This window comes from Anolis carolinensis, chromosome 2 (assembly GCF_035594765.1).
Source record: "Anolis carolinensis isolate JA03-04 chromosome 2, rAnoCar3.1.pri, whole genome shotgun sequence".
NCBI classification, from domain to species: domain Eukaryota; kingdom Metazoa; phylum Chordata; class Lepidosauria; order Squamata; family Dactyloidae; genus Anolis; species Anolis carolinensis.
The window spans coordinates 83,613,456-83,629,929 of NC_085842.1; the positions used below are offsets into that span (position 1 = coordinate 83,613,456).

General features: G+C 39.1%; 1 protein-coding gene across 3 annotated transcripts; it reads left to right on the forward strand.

The window, feature by feature from the left end:
• The first annotated feature begins 85 nt into the window (after positions 1-85).
• Positions 86-16,038, forward strand: nprl2 (NPR2 like, GATOR1 complex subunit). Of its 3 annotated transcripts, none has more exons than XM_008105049.2 (12): positions 86-220; positions 2,933-3,018; positions 4,285-4,376; positions 5,883-6,051; positions 6,925-7,033; positions 7,588-7,724; positions 8,402-8,499; positions 11,001-11,037; positions 12,679-12,772; positions 13,489-13,606; positions 14,509-14,651; positions 15,176-16,038. In XM_008105049.2, exons 2-12 carry the CDS (start codon positions 2,941-2,943, stop codon positions 15,241-15,243), a joined length of 1,143 nt encoding a protein of 380 aa, XP_008103256.1. In that variant the 5' UTR covers positions 86-220; positions 2,933-2,940; the 3' UTR covers positions 15,244-16,038. The 3 variants fall into 3 exon arrangements, with proteins under 3 accessions (XP_008103256.1, XP_016847066.1, XP_003217608.1); XM_016991577.2 differs by having other exon boundaries at positions 180-220; positions 4,266-4,376; XM_003217560.3 differs by lacking the exon at positions 86-220 and adding an exon at positions 260-459.
• The last annotated feature ends 436 nt before the right edge of the window (positions 16,039-16,474 follow it).

Here is a 16,474-nt window from a genome sequence, read left to right on the forward strand (position 1 = left end):
AATTGCACGCATTTGTAGTACGGCCAAGTTCTCCTCCGGGTTGTTAAAATGTACGCATGCGTAGTTCTACGACTCTCTCTAGCCCTCCCCACTCACGCCCCCTTCGCGCCTGCGCAGTAAAACAGAGCGTTTACTCTTCCCCCCCCCCCCCACGAGTCTTACCTGTTTGAGGTTGGGTGTGCGCATGCTCGGTTTGGCAGAGCGGGTTCCTTCGCGTCAGGTGAGCGAGGCTTTGGGGCATCTTGAGAGGGACCCAGCGGCTACCTAGAAAGAGGGCCCTGTTGCCCTCAGTCTCTGGCCGGGGCCTTGCCAGGGCCAGAGGGCCAGAGAGGAACGGCCTCTGACTATGGCTGTTCGTTTAAAACGAGAATCAACTGGAGTTTATTGAGGATATTTTTCAAAAAGCAATTCGTATTTTTTGTCCTCATATGTGAGATTGAGAGGTCAGAAGTAGTGCAGGTTTGTGAACGCCTTCAACACACCTGCCTACTTATGGTGATAGAATTTTCTTAGGCAAGGAATAAGGAAAATTCCTGCAACATCACTTGGGAGCCCCTCAATATATACAGTATAATATAGAAATATTATAAATATTATATAGAAACAATAACATTGTAATGTAATAATACTAATATATTTTAAATGGGAGCCCCTGGTGGCGCAGAGGATGAAACCACAGCTGTTGAACTTGCTGACTGAAAGATTGGTGGTTGGAATCCGGGGAGTGGGGTGAGCTCCTGCTGTTAGCCCCAGCTTCTGCCAACCTAGCAGTTCGAAAGCATGCAAATGTGAGTAGATCAATAGGTATCGTTCCGGTGGGAAGGTAATGGCGCTCCATGCAGTCATGCCGGCCACATGAACTTGGAGGAGTCTACAGATAACACCGGCTCTTCAGCTTAGAAATTGAGATGAGCACCAACCCCCAAAGTCGGATACGACTAGACTTAATATCGGGAAACCATTACCTTTACTTTACCTTATTATGTATAATGCAGTAATTTTATAATATTATATATTATATATATTACAACTTGTGCTAGGAGCCCCAGTGGCAAAGTGCGTTAAAGCGCTGAGCTGGAGACCAAAAGGTCCCAGGTTCAAACCCCGGGAGCGGCGGGAGCGGCCGCTGTTAGCTCCAGCTCCTGCCAACCTAGCAGTTCGAAAACATGCCAGTGTGAGTAGATCAAAAGGTACTGCTCCAGCGGGAAGGTAACGGCGCTCCATGCAGTCATGCCATGCCAGCTACATGACCTTGGAGGAGTCTACAGACAACACCAGCTCTTCGGCTTAGAAATGGAGATGAGCACCAACCCCCAGAGTCAGATATGACTGGACTTAACGTCAGGGGAAACCTTTACCTTTTTTGCAACTTGTGCTATACGAATCATATAGGATTCTGGTAGTCTATTTTATATATATTTATTAGGATTTCGTTAGGCAAGACTCCCAAATATACAGCAGAGCATCCAAAAACTACAAACAGGATACTTATAGTTGAGCATTTAGCTCACAGCAAGCAGAGCATGAAGTGTTATTGCTGGAAAATAATTTAAAACTTAGGAAGCAAAGATCCAGGTTCAGTCTTTAAGATTACAAAAGGTTCATTTACAAAAATAACTAGATTTCTTAATAGTAAAGAACTTTTTAGGGTTCAAAAGAGGGAAAAATCTCCAAGCACTACATCTCTCCTGATACACACAATCAGAGAAAGATCTCAATACACACTGATGGAAAAAGCAGGTGTCGGAAGCAAAACGCATGCACCTGCAAAGTATCGTTCTACATAACCAAGTAGAATGAGAGCAGAAAGAGAGGGAAGAGAACAAATAGATACATTCCAACTGTCATTCAGGAGAGGGGGGAGAAGGCTTTCCCTCAGCCTATTCCTAAACTTACTAACTGTTCCTCATTGAGGACTGCAGACTTGGGCAGTGTGGGGTTGAATTCCAACAATATTGTGGTATAAGAATACGGTACAATATAATAATATATAATAATATAATAATTATATATATTACATGTAATATTACTCATATTGCAATATATGGGTATAGTACAATATAGTAATATGTAATACTAATATTGTGCAATGCTAATAATATAATGTATTACATTGATAATATGTAATTTGATATAATGCTAATAATAATACAATATAATAATATATAATAAAAATGTAATATAGTGATGCGAATATATTAAATATAATTACTACCAATACTATATAATAATATGCAATTATATATTGTTTTAATATTGTATATTTGTATATTTTAAGCTGTAGGCCGGTAGGCTGTTAGAAATTGTGGGAGTTGAATTCCAAAACACCTGGAGGGCCCAAATTTGCCCATTCCCGACATACACTAACTATTTAATGCAGGTCAATGCTAGTCTCAAACTAGTGTTGTGGTATTGGAGTATAAGTTCTTAATCAGCTAGAGCAATCTTTTGTCAGTTTTTGCCACAGCCTAGTTCTTGGGATTGCATCAAAGGCAGCTTTTGGATCAGTAAAAGTGGCATATAACTTGTTGTAGGAGGGATTTTGGTATTTTTCCGCCAGGTGGTTTAACACAATACAGACTGCTGCAGTCAGGCAACAGACTCTCACAAAACCAAACAACAAAGGCCCATAATGTTCCTCAATGCTCTGATTTGTGTAATAATCTCCATCCAGGCCTTAAACTTGTTTCAGGATTTCACCTGCACAGCAAAATCTCTGTCTTCAATATCAGTCAATGTAGATGGGGATATTGACAGGTCAACTCCTTTATTCATGATCCAAAAGTTACAAAATGGTCAGAAAACTTATAGGCCTTTCAGACAGGATGTTATTAGGAACTTAGAAGTAGTTTCTGAGGACTTAAAAGTTATTCTGATTAAAAATGAAAATAGTGCGGCATTTGACATCAGTCCTCTGTTTGATCTTTTGTAGTTCTCACAATGGAAGTAAGCAGCAGAATTGAGTGCATATTTTTCAGTGAATTCCACCCAACGCTTGGACCTAAAATAACATACCAGGTTTGTAATACCAGAGACTTGGGGTGTTTAAACTGAATGCTAGAATTGCTGGTGGGAAAAACATCCGTTCTGTCATATACTATCCCAGGCCCCTTCCACACAGCTGAATAAAATCCCACATTTTCTGCATTGAACTGGATTATATGGCAGTGTGGACTCAAATAACCCAGTTCAAAGCAGATATTGTGGCTTTGATAGTCTGGGTTATATGGCTGTGTGGAAGGGCCCCCAGACACTTTGTCCTTTGGGCTTAGTTTTTTCTATTAGAACTAACAGCAGCAGTCCAGGACTTCAGACAAGATATTTGTTGCATTAGACCTGTATTTAAAACTGAGACTTTCTACATGAAAAACATGGGCTCTACAGCTATGCTGAGGTCCTTGTTTTTCACAAGCAAGATCTAAACTACACCCTTTCCTACAGCTATACTCCACCATTTTAAGAATTGTTTTCCTCTGATTATTTTCTAATGGTACACAACTTCGGAAGGATGGGAGAATCTATCTCCTTTGTTTAAAAACTAAGGCCTTTTATTTTGGCTTATATCCTGCCCTAAATCTTGGGGCCATGTCAATAAAATCAATCTAAACAATTTGAAATCATTTAAAATATGAAGCAGTAAATGTGCGTGATAAGAATATTTGAAAATGTCTAAAAAATTAAATGATATTAATTACATATGCAGGTATACGCTGGGTAAAATTGTGAAACCCCAATGGTTTTAATTTTTTTAAAGCTATGTTATAGCTTGGCACTGAAATCACCAGATTATAAAATCTTAGGGTACATCTACATTGTAGAATTAATGCAGTTTGATACCACTTTAAATCCCATGGCTTGATTCTATGGAATCATGGGAGCTGTAGTTGCACAAACCTTTAGCCTTCTCACTAAGCTGCAACTCACATGATTCCACAGCATTGAACCATTGCAGGAATAGTCAACTAAAGCACTCCTGAAATATGTTCATGAAATAAAGTCAAGGTAGGAGATAATTGGGCCTCTAAAGGGAGATCATTCCATAACCAAGGTGCTACTACAAGGAAAGTATTGTCCAGGGTAATTTGGCCTGTGCAGAGAATTAAAACAAAATATTTACTATAATAGCACAAACACACTTATATTAAGATAACGGGCAGTGAGAAAAATGCATAAAATCGTATTTTGAAATGTTACGTTATCTTTAGAAGTTGCGGTTTGTCTACATTTGCATTCTTTTTTCATTTAATTTTTTTATTTACTTGCAGTGGTCTCTTCCCCCTGCAGGTACCAGAGGATTTCATTTCCCGAGAGCTCTTTGACACAGTTCAGGTGTATATCATCACTAAACCTGAACTGCAAAACAAGCTCATCACAGTGTAAGTATTACCCAGGATTATGAACAAAAAATATGCCTTGCCATGTGAATGATATAAGTTTTCATTGTCCTTTCATCATGCCCATTGAACACCATATCTTTAGCTTCTTGTCCTCAATTAGATTGTCAGGAAGTGAGAACAGTTCTTCTGAGATTTTCTGCCTCTATAATTTGCCTGGTCTCAATTGTGTGCTGATTTGACAAAATGCAAGACAAAATGGGCCATGCTGTAATTCCCAGAGAGCACTCTCATCTATTTTCAATTAGTTGCCTATTAGCACTTTAGCATCTGTCAGCAAGGTCCACCCAGGACAGAAACTGAAAACAGATGAATTCCTAGGTTTGCCATTCAACCCATCTAGTAAACTGATTAAGATTAATATAATAATAATTTTATTTTTCTATCTGGGCTCCATCTCCCCGTAGGGACTCAGGGCGGCTAACACAGGGCAAAGCCCAAGAACAATAAACAGATTAAAACAGATAAAAATTGCATATTCAAATATGTAAGACACAATAAAATCAGACATGAATACAAGTGCAATACAATAACAATAAAAACCAATTTGGAACATAAAATAATGAGATAAAAAGGAGCCGCAACTAAGAGAAAGGAGTGACAGAGAGGGCAATTAAAACTAAAGTGCAATGATGTGTTATAAGGTGCTTTTGGGGCGAAGGAGACAAAGTGCGAGCATTCTCAATATTGGGGTAAGGTAGAACGTTCAGTTAAGTCTACACTGATAACCTGAAATTATTCTGTCTAGGACTATTAAAATGTAATATTGGGAAAGAAATTAAAAGAAATCATCATTCCGGTAGTAGTTTTAAGAAATTCACCATCCTGATAAATGGGAAATTTCAGGTTGTTCACTTAATGAGTACAAGGCCTAAACCAGCTGTGCATACACTTAGAGAGAACTAGAGATCTGTGTGTATGGATTTCAGCTAATTAGTTTCTTCCATTTGATGGGCCAGATAGTTAGATGGACCAAGATGTATACTTCATCGGTTCTAAAACGCCATTGATTGTAAGATGCATACTAATTTCAGTGCCACCAAGAGAAAAAAATGCTTTATTTAAATAAATAAAAAGCCCCCATTTTTAGATACGTTTATATGAGAAAGGGTGTGTCTTAGAATTGAGGAAATATGTACAGTATATCACACTTGCTACCAGACTGGATATGAAGGTTGGATTTGTAACACCCATTTATGCCCAAAATCTTCCCATCCCATTAGAAATACACACCTTGAAACTTGCATCTTTACATACCTGACCCAAAGACAGATGGAGATAACAATTGGGAAAATCTAGATTAAATGAAATAGATTAAACATAAGGAGTCATGATATATTAAATAATTTAGATTGCGGAGGAACTATTATAGGATTTTCATAAGTTATTGCTTCTTCAAATGCAATTACATAATACATTGCATACTTGGCTAAAGTAAATGCAATTGAAATTACATTTAATAACCATGAAATTATTTCTTTTTAACAGCACAGCAATGGATAAAAAGCTAATTGGTTGCCCAGTGTGTATTGAACATAAGAAATACAGCCGGAATGCCTTGCTCTTCAACCTTGGCTTTGTTTGTGATGCCAGAGCGAAGACCTGTGCATTGGAGCCTATTGTGAAGAAACTGGCAGGTTATCTTACCACTCTAGAGGTTAGACATAGTATGAATATCCTGAGTCACATTTCCCTGCCTGAGGGTGTAGACAGGTTACATGATTTTAGTAATGTGGAAACACACTTGACCTTATTTTATCTTCTTTTGCTTTTTTATTGATGGCAGGCTGCGTTTTTCATGACTTTTGTAAGGATTTGAAAAGTGCCTGATAAACTTTGGAACAGAACAGCCAAATATACAACCATGTCTACTGTGCTAAATATTATGTGACTATTGGACAGTGCCTATGATGTTATTAGTGACCAGATACCACATTCCCACTGCCTCTTCATTCTCATTTGCAACTGTTTTTAAACAACACATTATCTTTTTAGTTAACTGTGTAGGCTTGTAAAGTGTCGGTGTTTATCTGCTTTGTACCAAGATTATTCCTGTAGTCATTAAAAAAAATAAGTATCCCACAATTACTTTGTTCCTTGAAGCTGTTCTACTGTTTCAAAAACCATGTATTTATATGATTGTTTCAAGGGTGTGCATGTTCAGGACCTGAGATTCATAGAGAGAAAACTCCCCTACCCATTTGTAGGTCATCCGGGACAATTTGATAGTGAACTTCCAGAGTTGCACTGGAGGATGTAGGCTAAAAAAACCCCACTTTTTAAATTAATGATTTTCCCACTTTCACAGGTGTCCTGGACCCATATCCCTCTCAAATGTGGGGGCCTACTGTACTGCTGAGAGTGTTTTTACTGCTAGGTAAACATGTTTGTCATGATTGTAAAAAATTACAAACCTATTCTCCATGAAGAAATCTTATTTTCTTTAAATGTGGAATATTCTCTGTCCACTGTATTCTAGTGTAACATATGTTCATGTAAGTTTATGGTAGGTTTTTTTGTTCTTTTCTAGCTGGAGAGTGGCTTCATTTCCAATGAAGACAGCAAACAAAAGTTGATACCCATCATGACTATCTTACTTGAGGAACTGAATGCCACTGGCAAATGCACTCTGCCCATAGGTAGTGTTAACAAATACATTGATGCAGATTGCAACTTAAACAAAATATTAAAATACGTTGTGATTTTTTGGGAGAAGCAGGTTTTTGTAGAGAATCTTTATTTTCCTATGCTATGTTTCTTGTTACATTTATTAGAAAAAGAAAGTTGCCAGTTATCATTATTTCAATGATCTTAGAATTAAAATTTTAGACTACTTTGTGCTAACTGCAGTAGTTTGATAGCAAAGTGATAGCTAAAGAAAGATTCACTGGAAAATTTCTTTCCCCATCACTTGCCACTGACCATCCAGCTGCCCATCTGCAGTTTGATGCACTGAAATTCAGATTTCGGGTGGGTAGGGGAGGGAGAGATTGTTTTATCATCAAATGCTTTCATGGCCAGAATCATTGGGTTGCTCAGAACCTTTGAAGATGCCAACCACAGGTGCAGGTGAAACTTCAAGAGAGAATGCTACTGCAACATGGCCATACAACCTGAAAAACTCACAGAAACCAATAGCCTGCCAATCCCCATCCCATAAAGCCCCTTCATCCTACTTTTCTCTTTCCTACAGACGAATCCAACACCATTCACCTGAAAGTGATTGAGCAGCGCCCCGATCCCCCCATTGTGCAGGAGTATGATGTTCCAGTCTTCACCCAGGACAAGGATGATTTCTTCAATTCCCAGTGGGACCTCACCACTCAGCAGGTGAGTACACAGAAGGGAGGGAGCTTGTCCCTTGCTCTGATTTTACAAAATAATGCGACAACAACTGTCACAACCTCTTTCACCAGTGCTCCACCTGAAACAAAATTATCTGGATTTGACCTCAAAAGGTTTATGGAACAAGCTGGCCTCTAACTCAAGGAGCAAATTGTCACTAGGAAGTCTTTGTTTGACGAGCCTGATCCTATACTTCAGGTAGAAGGGATGTATGGCCTTCCAGATATGGTTGGTCTGCATCTGCAATCTTCCTGCACCACAGGCTATGCTGGCTAGGGTATATGGTAGTTGTTCTTCAAAGTCTGGAGCTCTGCACTTTCCCCACACAGAATTTAATGCTAATTCACATGCAGTGAATATATTAAACAGAATATATTTTAGGGTAAATCCACGCATTGTTCATCTTAATTTCTTCACTTTGGTTAAGGTCTCATACTGTTGGAAAGGGGGTGTCTTCTGCCTGTAACACAAGTGTGTATTCGTAAACTCTTGATGAGATATTTTCTCAGTGATCATTGTGCAGAAAGATTGTTCACCAGAATTATCTTGTTTTGTCTTCACAGTTTAACATGTTTTTATTTATTTATACCCTACCTTTCTCCCCGTGAGGACTCAATGTTTGCATTTCAGATTAGGTTTTTTTATCTACATTTTCCTCCTAGATCTTGCCATACATTGATGGATTCCGGCATGTTCAGAAAATCTCAGCTGAAGCAGATGTGGAGCTTAATTTGGTTCGCATTGCCATCCAGAACCTCTTGTGAGTGTCAGATGCAAAAAGGAGAGTGAACTGCTTGGTTTGAGCAAAAACATTTATGTGATATTGTGCTCTCCTCTTCATTTAGCTCTTTCCATTCAGCATCCCTGCAATTTAGAAAGAAACCCATGTAATGCAACAAAATAAAAATGAAAAGGTTTTAAACATCAATAAGAGGTGTTCAAGGGCCTGGTGGTTTATTAGGATAGTAGCAGGCAGTTGCAATCTCAACAAAAGGTGGTCCCATCGTGTTGCTTTCAGCTCTAGAAAAAGTTTATTTTGGCGTCAGTAGGAGCATTTTTCCTGTGGCTAAAAGCAATTGGAGCGGGTGGTTGCTTCCCAGCTCCAGGGATTCTTGGAAGATACGGATTTTCTGGACCAATCGCAGTCTGGTTTCAGACCTGGCTACAGTACCGAGACGGCTTTGGTCGCCTTGGTGGATGACCTCCGCAGAGAGCTGGACAGGGGGAGTGTGACCCTGCTGGTTCTCTTGGACATCTCAGCGGCTTTCGATATCATCGACCATGGTATCCTTCAGGGACGTCTCTCCGGGATGGGCCTTGGGGGTACTGTTCTGCAGTGGCTCCAGTCCTTCCTAGAGGGCCGTTCCCAGTTGGTGAAGCTGGGGGACACCTGCTCGGACCCCTGGCCATTGACCTGTGGGGTCCCGCAAGGTTCCATTTTGTCCCCCATGCTTTTTAATATCTACATGAAACCGCTGGGTGAGGTCATCCGGAGTTTTGGAGTGCGGTGCCATCTCTACGCGGATGACACCCAACTCTACTACTCCTTTCCACCTAATTCTAAGGAAGCCCCTCGGATACTGGACCAGTGTCTGGCCGCTGTATTGGCCTGGATGAGGACGAACAAGCTGAAGCTCAATCCTGACAAGACAGAGGTCCTCCAGGTCAGTCGTACATCTGATCGGGGTATTGGGTGGCAACCTGTGCTTGACGGGGTTGCACTCCCCCTGAAGGCGCAGGTCAGCAGCTTGGGGGTCCTCCTGGACTCTGCGCTGACACTTGAGGCCCAGGTGTCGGCCGTGGCTGGGAGGGCCTTTGCACAACTAAAACTTGTGCGCCAGCTGCGACCATACCTCGAGAAGTCAGATCTGACCATGGTGGTCCATGCCTTAGTTACCTCTAGACTGGATTACTGCAATGCGCTCTACGTGGGGCTGCCTTTGAAGACAGCTCGGAAACTACAACTAGTACAACGATCGGCAGCCAGGTTTCTAACTGGGGCAGATTACAGGGCGCGCTCAACGCCGCTGTTTAAAGAGCTCCACTGGCTGCCATTTATTTTCCGAGCCCAATTCAAGGTGCAGGTTATCACCTACAAAGCCCTTAACGGTTTGGGACCCACCTACCTTCGAGACCGCATTTCCCCCTATGAACCTGCACGACCTCTTCGCTCGTTGGGGGAGGCCCTCCTCTCGCTTCCACCAACTTCGCAGTTGCGGTTGGTGGGGACAAGGGAGAGGGCCTTCTCCGCCGTGGCCCCCCGGCTGTGGAACTCGCTCCCCAGGGAGATTAGGCAGGCCCCTACCCTACTTTCTTTCAGGAAGAGCCTGAAAACTTGGCTATTCCAGAAGGCCTTCGTTGACTGATCCTTGTGGGATTATGTTATTTACCTATTAAGCAGTAGACCCTCTGGATTGTTTTTAGGATTCATTCAGCACTTTAAGTATTACACCTGCTGTATAATTATCCCTCCCTGATAACTTGATATTGCTTTGCACCTTGGCCTGGATCTTTTGACCCAAATCGGGATTTTAATATTATTGTGTATATTGACTTTTATGACTGTTTTTAATCATGTTGAAGTTTTACTGCTCGGTTTAATGTTTTATCTGATTTGTGCTGTTGTGTCTGGGCATGGCCCCATGTAAGCCGCCCCGAGTCCCTCCGGGGAGATGGGGCGGGATATAAGAATAAAATTATTATTATTATTATTATTGATATTGTTGTTGGGATCGAATTTCCCCTCCCTGCATACTATAGTGCTGCTGAAAATTGGAGAAGAGGAGGGAATGCTGTAAAAGAAAACAACTCTCTTGTGCTTCAGATGATTCATTTAGCATTTCAGCTATTTCAGCCTAATTGGAATTTCATTCACATTTCTTTTGATGCAGCATGTAAACCTATAACTTTTCCTTCCCAGCTTTTCAACGCCCACTTTTTTCCTTGACAGACAAGGGTAAAATCCCACCACACCCACCTTAGAAATTACTGTTTATTTTGGGAATTATACACATTTTCAACTACCTAACACTCTTTTGAGCATAGCTGATATATTTCCAATATGTAAGGAATATAACCTGCACTAATGCCACATACTGAAAACATTCCCAACCAAATAATTGTGGAATGTGTCTAAAAAGGATAGCAAATATTCTTGGGAACTGTTTGTACCACTACATACCTCTTGCATTCCTTTTATTTTATTCATAATTATGAAGTTTAGTCTCTTGGTTAAGGTCTAACATCCTTGATGTTTTCTAGGTACTATGGAGTAGTGACTCTAGTTTCCATACTTCAGGTGAGTCTACTGAGAAAGTGGTTCAAAATCATCAGGGGCTTGGTGATTTTAAGCAGTGAGTCTCTAGTTCATCTAGTTACAGTGTCATGCAATTACTACAAGAACAAATAGCAAAAGAAAAGAGATTCCATCTAAATATTAGGAACATCTTCCTGACAGTAGCTGTTGCTTGATAGTGAAATATGTTGCTTTGAAACACAGTAGAGAATCTCCTTCTCTAGCATTTTTAAACAGAGGCTAGATGGCCATCTGTCAGCAGTGCTTTGACTGTGTATTCCTTCAAAGGGGGCTGAAATGGATGGCCCTTTGGTTTCTTCCAGCCCCATGATTGTAACTTTTTTGTACAAGTGAGATGATAGTCTCTTAGTAATTTTAGTTACCAAAAGAGACAGGATTTATTGATTTTGAATCTCGATCATGCAGTGACAACTCCATAACCCAGAGCTTCAAGTTCTATGGACAACTTCAGTATATAACAATTTAAAAAATGTGTTTTATTTTACAATGTTCTTTATCCTATAGAAAAGATATGTAATTGACCAGTACTCTGGGATGTTTGTAAATCTGTTTTCTTTTTACTATGATTACTGTTATTTTTTTTACTCCCGGTATGATTTAATGTAGACTGGATTTTCTTGAACCTTTTCTACTCAAGACCCTTTTCCACCCAGAAGTTTTTATACAACCCCAGAAGTTTTTATACAACCAAGTATATGGGTATATAAAATAATTATAAAATCAAACACTGATAACACAGCCCAGTCCTCTAAAAATTCTTAGTGTCTTGGGTTTTGTCCTTATTTGGGGCACTATTTCAGAAAATTGCATTGGCTAGACTGCATTAGCTCTACTTTTTTAAACATAGTTTTCTGTGGGTGAACAGATGGCAATGGTATGTGCTATATGTTCTGTATCTCAAAAGCTAAAGCTGATAGGGGGAAACAGGTGCCATTTTTGGAATCAGCAGGTCAAATATACCTAGAAACAAGTCTAACATTTGAGGCATCAAAATGTATGTTGGCAAGTATTTGCAAGGCTTGCTAAACAGGCTGATTTTCCTTTTTTATGAACGACAGCTAAATCATTTTATGCAGTCTAGTGTAAACACTGCAAGTTGTTGCTAACAGATGCATGTAAACGTCTACAACAGCCACTAGGTGACATTAAAAACCTTTTAATAATAATAATAATAATTTATTTTGTAACCAGCCCTATCTCCCTGTGGGGACTCCTTTACTGCTGCAAAACCTTTCCTGACCCCAACATTAAGCTAAGGGGACCCTATTTGGGGTTTGGACACAGTTTAAGAAGTTGTGATGTAGGACATATAATTCCCATGCATTCAAATAGGTTTTTTTTTCAAACGGAGGTATTCATTGTCCAATTTGTGGTAGCCAAGTGAATTTCTTTCAGCAATACTTTCTACAAAGTACTTTCTTAGAGTAGGCAGGTACCAATACTCTATTCCGGTGTTAGGTGCAGCTTTGTTCTGCAATTTTAATTTTCTCATTTTTAGCCCAGAAGTTATGCAAATTATACTGTCTAATATCTTTGGGGTGTTCTTGTCAAGGAATCATTGTGATTTTTATTTCAGTGTGAATTTCTCTTGAATCTGACAGAGATTTCTCACTTTCCTTTCAGTACTCCAATGTGTATTGCACTACTCCTAAAGTCCAGGACCTGGTTGATGATAAAAGTCTCCAAGACGAATGTCTCTCCTATGTCACAAAGCCAGGTATGGAAGACTGGATCTCAGACTGCAGGAGATACGCCATACTAAGTTCAGTGGGGCTTAACATCTGGGGAAGTATGCATAGGATTTCAGTCTAAGGATTAGCAGTCTGGAAGCATTTATCAAGTATTTCTATCTAGCAAACTGGTTGTTCCTCTTCTTGTTAACATCATTTTAGAAATCCAGCATAAAATGAAGTGCATTTGCATAAGGCCATTTACTGAAATACTTTATTATAGATGTGGATCACCAGAGTTGTGAATCTACCACTGAAATAATTGTATGAAAAAATGTTGTTTGGCATGGAATTTCATACATCTGTCACTGGCCGATCTCCAGCTCCAGACAAAGACATGTAAATGTATCTATTTAATTGCTGGCATCATCATTAAAAGTAGCAGTTCTGTGGCCCACATTTAGCAGTGTTTATGAATTTGCACTTAGCCTACCAATTAACAACTTGATGTGGGTTCTTTTTAGCTCCAGTTATTACTACATGAACTTTGTTGTTTTTCAATGAAATTTTGCATATGAAGAGTATTTTTGTTATTTTTATACATCTTACAGATCATAAATACCATTATTAAATATTGAATTTTGCATGTGATATTTGCTATGTGCACACACAAGATAATTTTATTAAAGGATGACTAGCTTTTGTGATTGCCAAATGTTTCAGAATAGTGTCTTGATTTTATTTTACTACAATTTTTTTATAGGTAACAAGCGACCCAGTCTAAGAGATATTTTCCAACTGTACTGTGGACTAAGCCCTGGCACAACCGTTCGAGATCTCATTTGCCGCTATACTCTCCAAATCCACAGAGTGGATGAAAGGTTAGGTTGTGCTCTCCCCCTTTTGGGACATTATTATTTAACAATGATCAGTTTATGGGGCGGGTGATTGTCAACTTTTTTCTTTTGCAATTGCCTTATTAATAGTAATAGCAGTGGTAGCTATGAGAAGGCACTTAAGGTAGGGTGCATGGAAAATAGTGCAGAGCTAGGAGCAGGAAATAATCTTATGTTTGTAGAGTAGAAATGACACACTGGTGGCCACAAACTTGATTTAGCCATCAAAGTAATTTTTCTGACTAACAGTGGTCTAATGAAATCTTAAACAAAGTTTCACAAGTATTGCCCATGAATTGAAGAGAATTGTTTTGAAGACTTTGTGAACATCAATAAGTTTATTATAGTATTTAAAATGTTGCATCTATCTTTTGATTTGATATGGGATGAACATTAGCACTGGAAAATGAAATAAAGGTTTCATTTATCCAGTTGCTCTTGGAGATCTCTCATTTACTGTGTCACCATATGTCAAAGTTGACTTGATGGCAAAAACGAGTCTCAACTAAAGTAGATAATTTAAATTAATGAGATTTGCCATTTAATAGTTGGTTCAGTGCTGATCTAATTGAGAAAGATTAAATTTCCATTATATTATTCCAGCACTTTCTTATATCATGTTTATATTAACAGCAAAAAAGTCATAGAAAGGTTTAAAATAACAGACAAAATGATATGATTAGGATAAAGTCCGCAGGAAAATGCTGTCTGCATTCATTGTCCATTAACTGTAGTGTGCAGCCAGAAGGGCTGGAACATTCCCCAGCAGTCTCAGAATTGCCCCAACCAGATATCTTGCCCAACAGAAGACCAGTACAAGATGAAGTTGTAAGCCTTGTCTGCTTTGCCTAACTTGTCTGTGAACAGTTTGTTTCTCTCATTTTCAGGAAGCTGATCCAATTTGGTCTCATGAAGGGCCTTATTCGACGGCTCCAAAAGTATCCTGTAAAAATATCCCGGGACGAAAGAAGTCATCCAGCACGACTGTACACAGGTTGCCATAGCTATGATGAAATTTGCTGTAAAACAGGTCTGTGTCTCTGGTTTCTCAAATTGCTATAGAGTCATAAAGCACTGAATATACAATAATGAATGACAACCAGTTTACAGTAGCAGTTATAGTTATTGAGTGTCTTCAAGACTTTTGAGAATCATAGAGTTGGAAGAGACCATAAAGGACTATCCTTGCCATCCAGGAACACCCAACACTAATAGCAACCCTAAGGCAAACCTTTCATGGGACTTTTAAAAAAATATTTGTCCACAGGGAGGGTTGCTGTTGCCTTCCTCTGAGGCTGAGAGAGTGTGACTTGCTGAAGGTCATACAGTGGGTTTCCATGGTTGAGAGGGGATTTGAACTCTGGTCTTCAAAATCATAGTCTAACACAGAGGCACTTCACAAGAAAATAACAAATAAAAACATGTTTGTTGTAGAACACCTATTTTCTGCCCCTGTCTAGTTTCTCTTTAGTCTTGTGTCATTTAAATTCTGCTGAGGAAGTCAGATTACTGTTGAATATCCGCTTTCACGATTATATTGTGCTTCTTTCATAGGAATGAGCTATCGAGAGCTGGATGAAAGACTGGAGAATGACCCCAATATAATTGTTTGCTGGAAATAAAACTTCATGAACAGGAGAAATCATCATGGCCTGTGAACAATTAATGGGGTTCCTGGGACTTTGAAGAAGCTTCGGGGTTTCTTCTGAGGCCATTAAATGCAACGTGGCTCAGTATGTTTGAAAGGGGTCACAATTTTCAGACCAGCAGCCTGGGAAGAAGAGTAAGCTAAATGGACTTTGATAGCTTTGGGATGATCAGTGTGGATAAAGCATGACTCCCATTTCCACAAGGGGCAAAACACAAGTGTATATAAGTGCTGACTTCTATTTAAAAAAAAATAATGCAGATTAGAAAGCTTTGATGCTGAATGATGGTGCAAATCAGTCATTCTTTTCAGCTCCATTGCCTACCAGATGTATAGTTTTATAGGTAAACGCATAGTTGGGGCCTCCATATGGGGAAATTTAGAGGATTTTAGAAGCCAAAGAGTAGCTGCTGGAGAATGACTTAAATTCCTCTTAACCTCAGCTTAGGATCATGTGTAATTTGTTCCTGAGGGACAGACAAAAGCTAATTACTTATGTTGATTACATCTCATAAATGTAAAGGAACATGAGCAGAATCCACTTCGACACAAATGGTTTAGGACAGGCCATGTCGTCTTGGGTTCTTCCAAAAGTTTACAATTTATTTTTTTCCTTGCTACCTTTCTAAGAAACCAATTGCAAATATGTTTTGGATATACTGTTATCCTGTAAACAAAAAATACAATTCCTTTATGTATAATAAAGTGCTTAATAGAAATGTATTATGATAGTCTAAACAAATAAAGCTGAAAATGTAATTCGTTATAATTGTGTTGATTCCATTTACTTTTGAGTTTTTCCTATTCCTTTGTAACATGTAAGAAAAGTGATGGCATACATGGCATTTTACAAAGTTACAGCAATCAACATCATTTCTTTCTGCAGCAGCAATGGGGAGAGCAACCGGACACGGATACTTGTAATGGAATAAAACTAAGTGTATGTTATTATTGAGAAAGTAAAGCATAGCTGAGGTAGCTTATGCTTATAATTATTTTACATATTAAAAATAGTAGGGCTCCATCCTTGAAAGAAAATATGACATATTTCAGAGAATGTAGAAAATGCCTCCTTCATTTCTCAAATGAGCAATCTGCCAAAGACATTTCAGGGCGACTTTCCAAATAAAATACATAAGAGTCAATATAGCAAGGAAATGCAATCAATCTGTAATGTAATAAGCAAAAAATACACAAAACAGGCG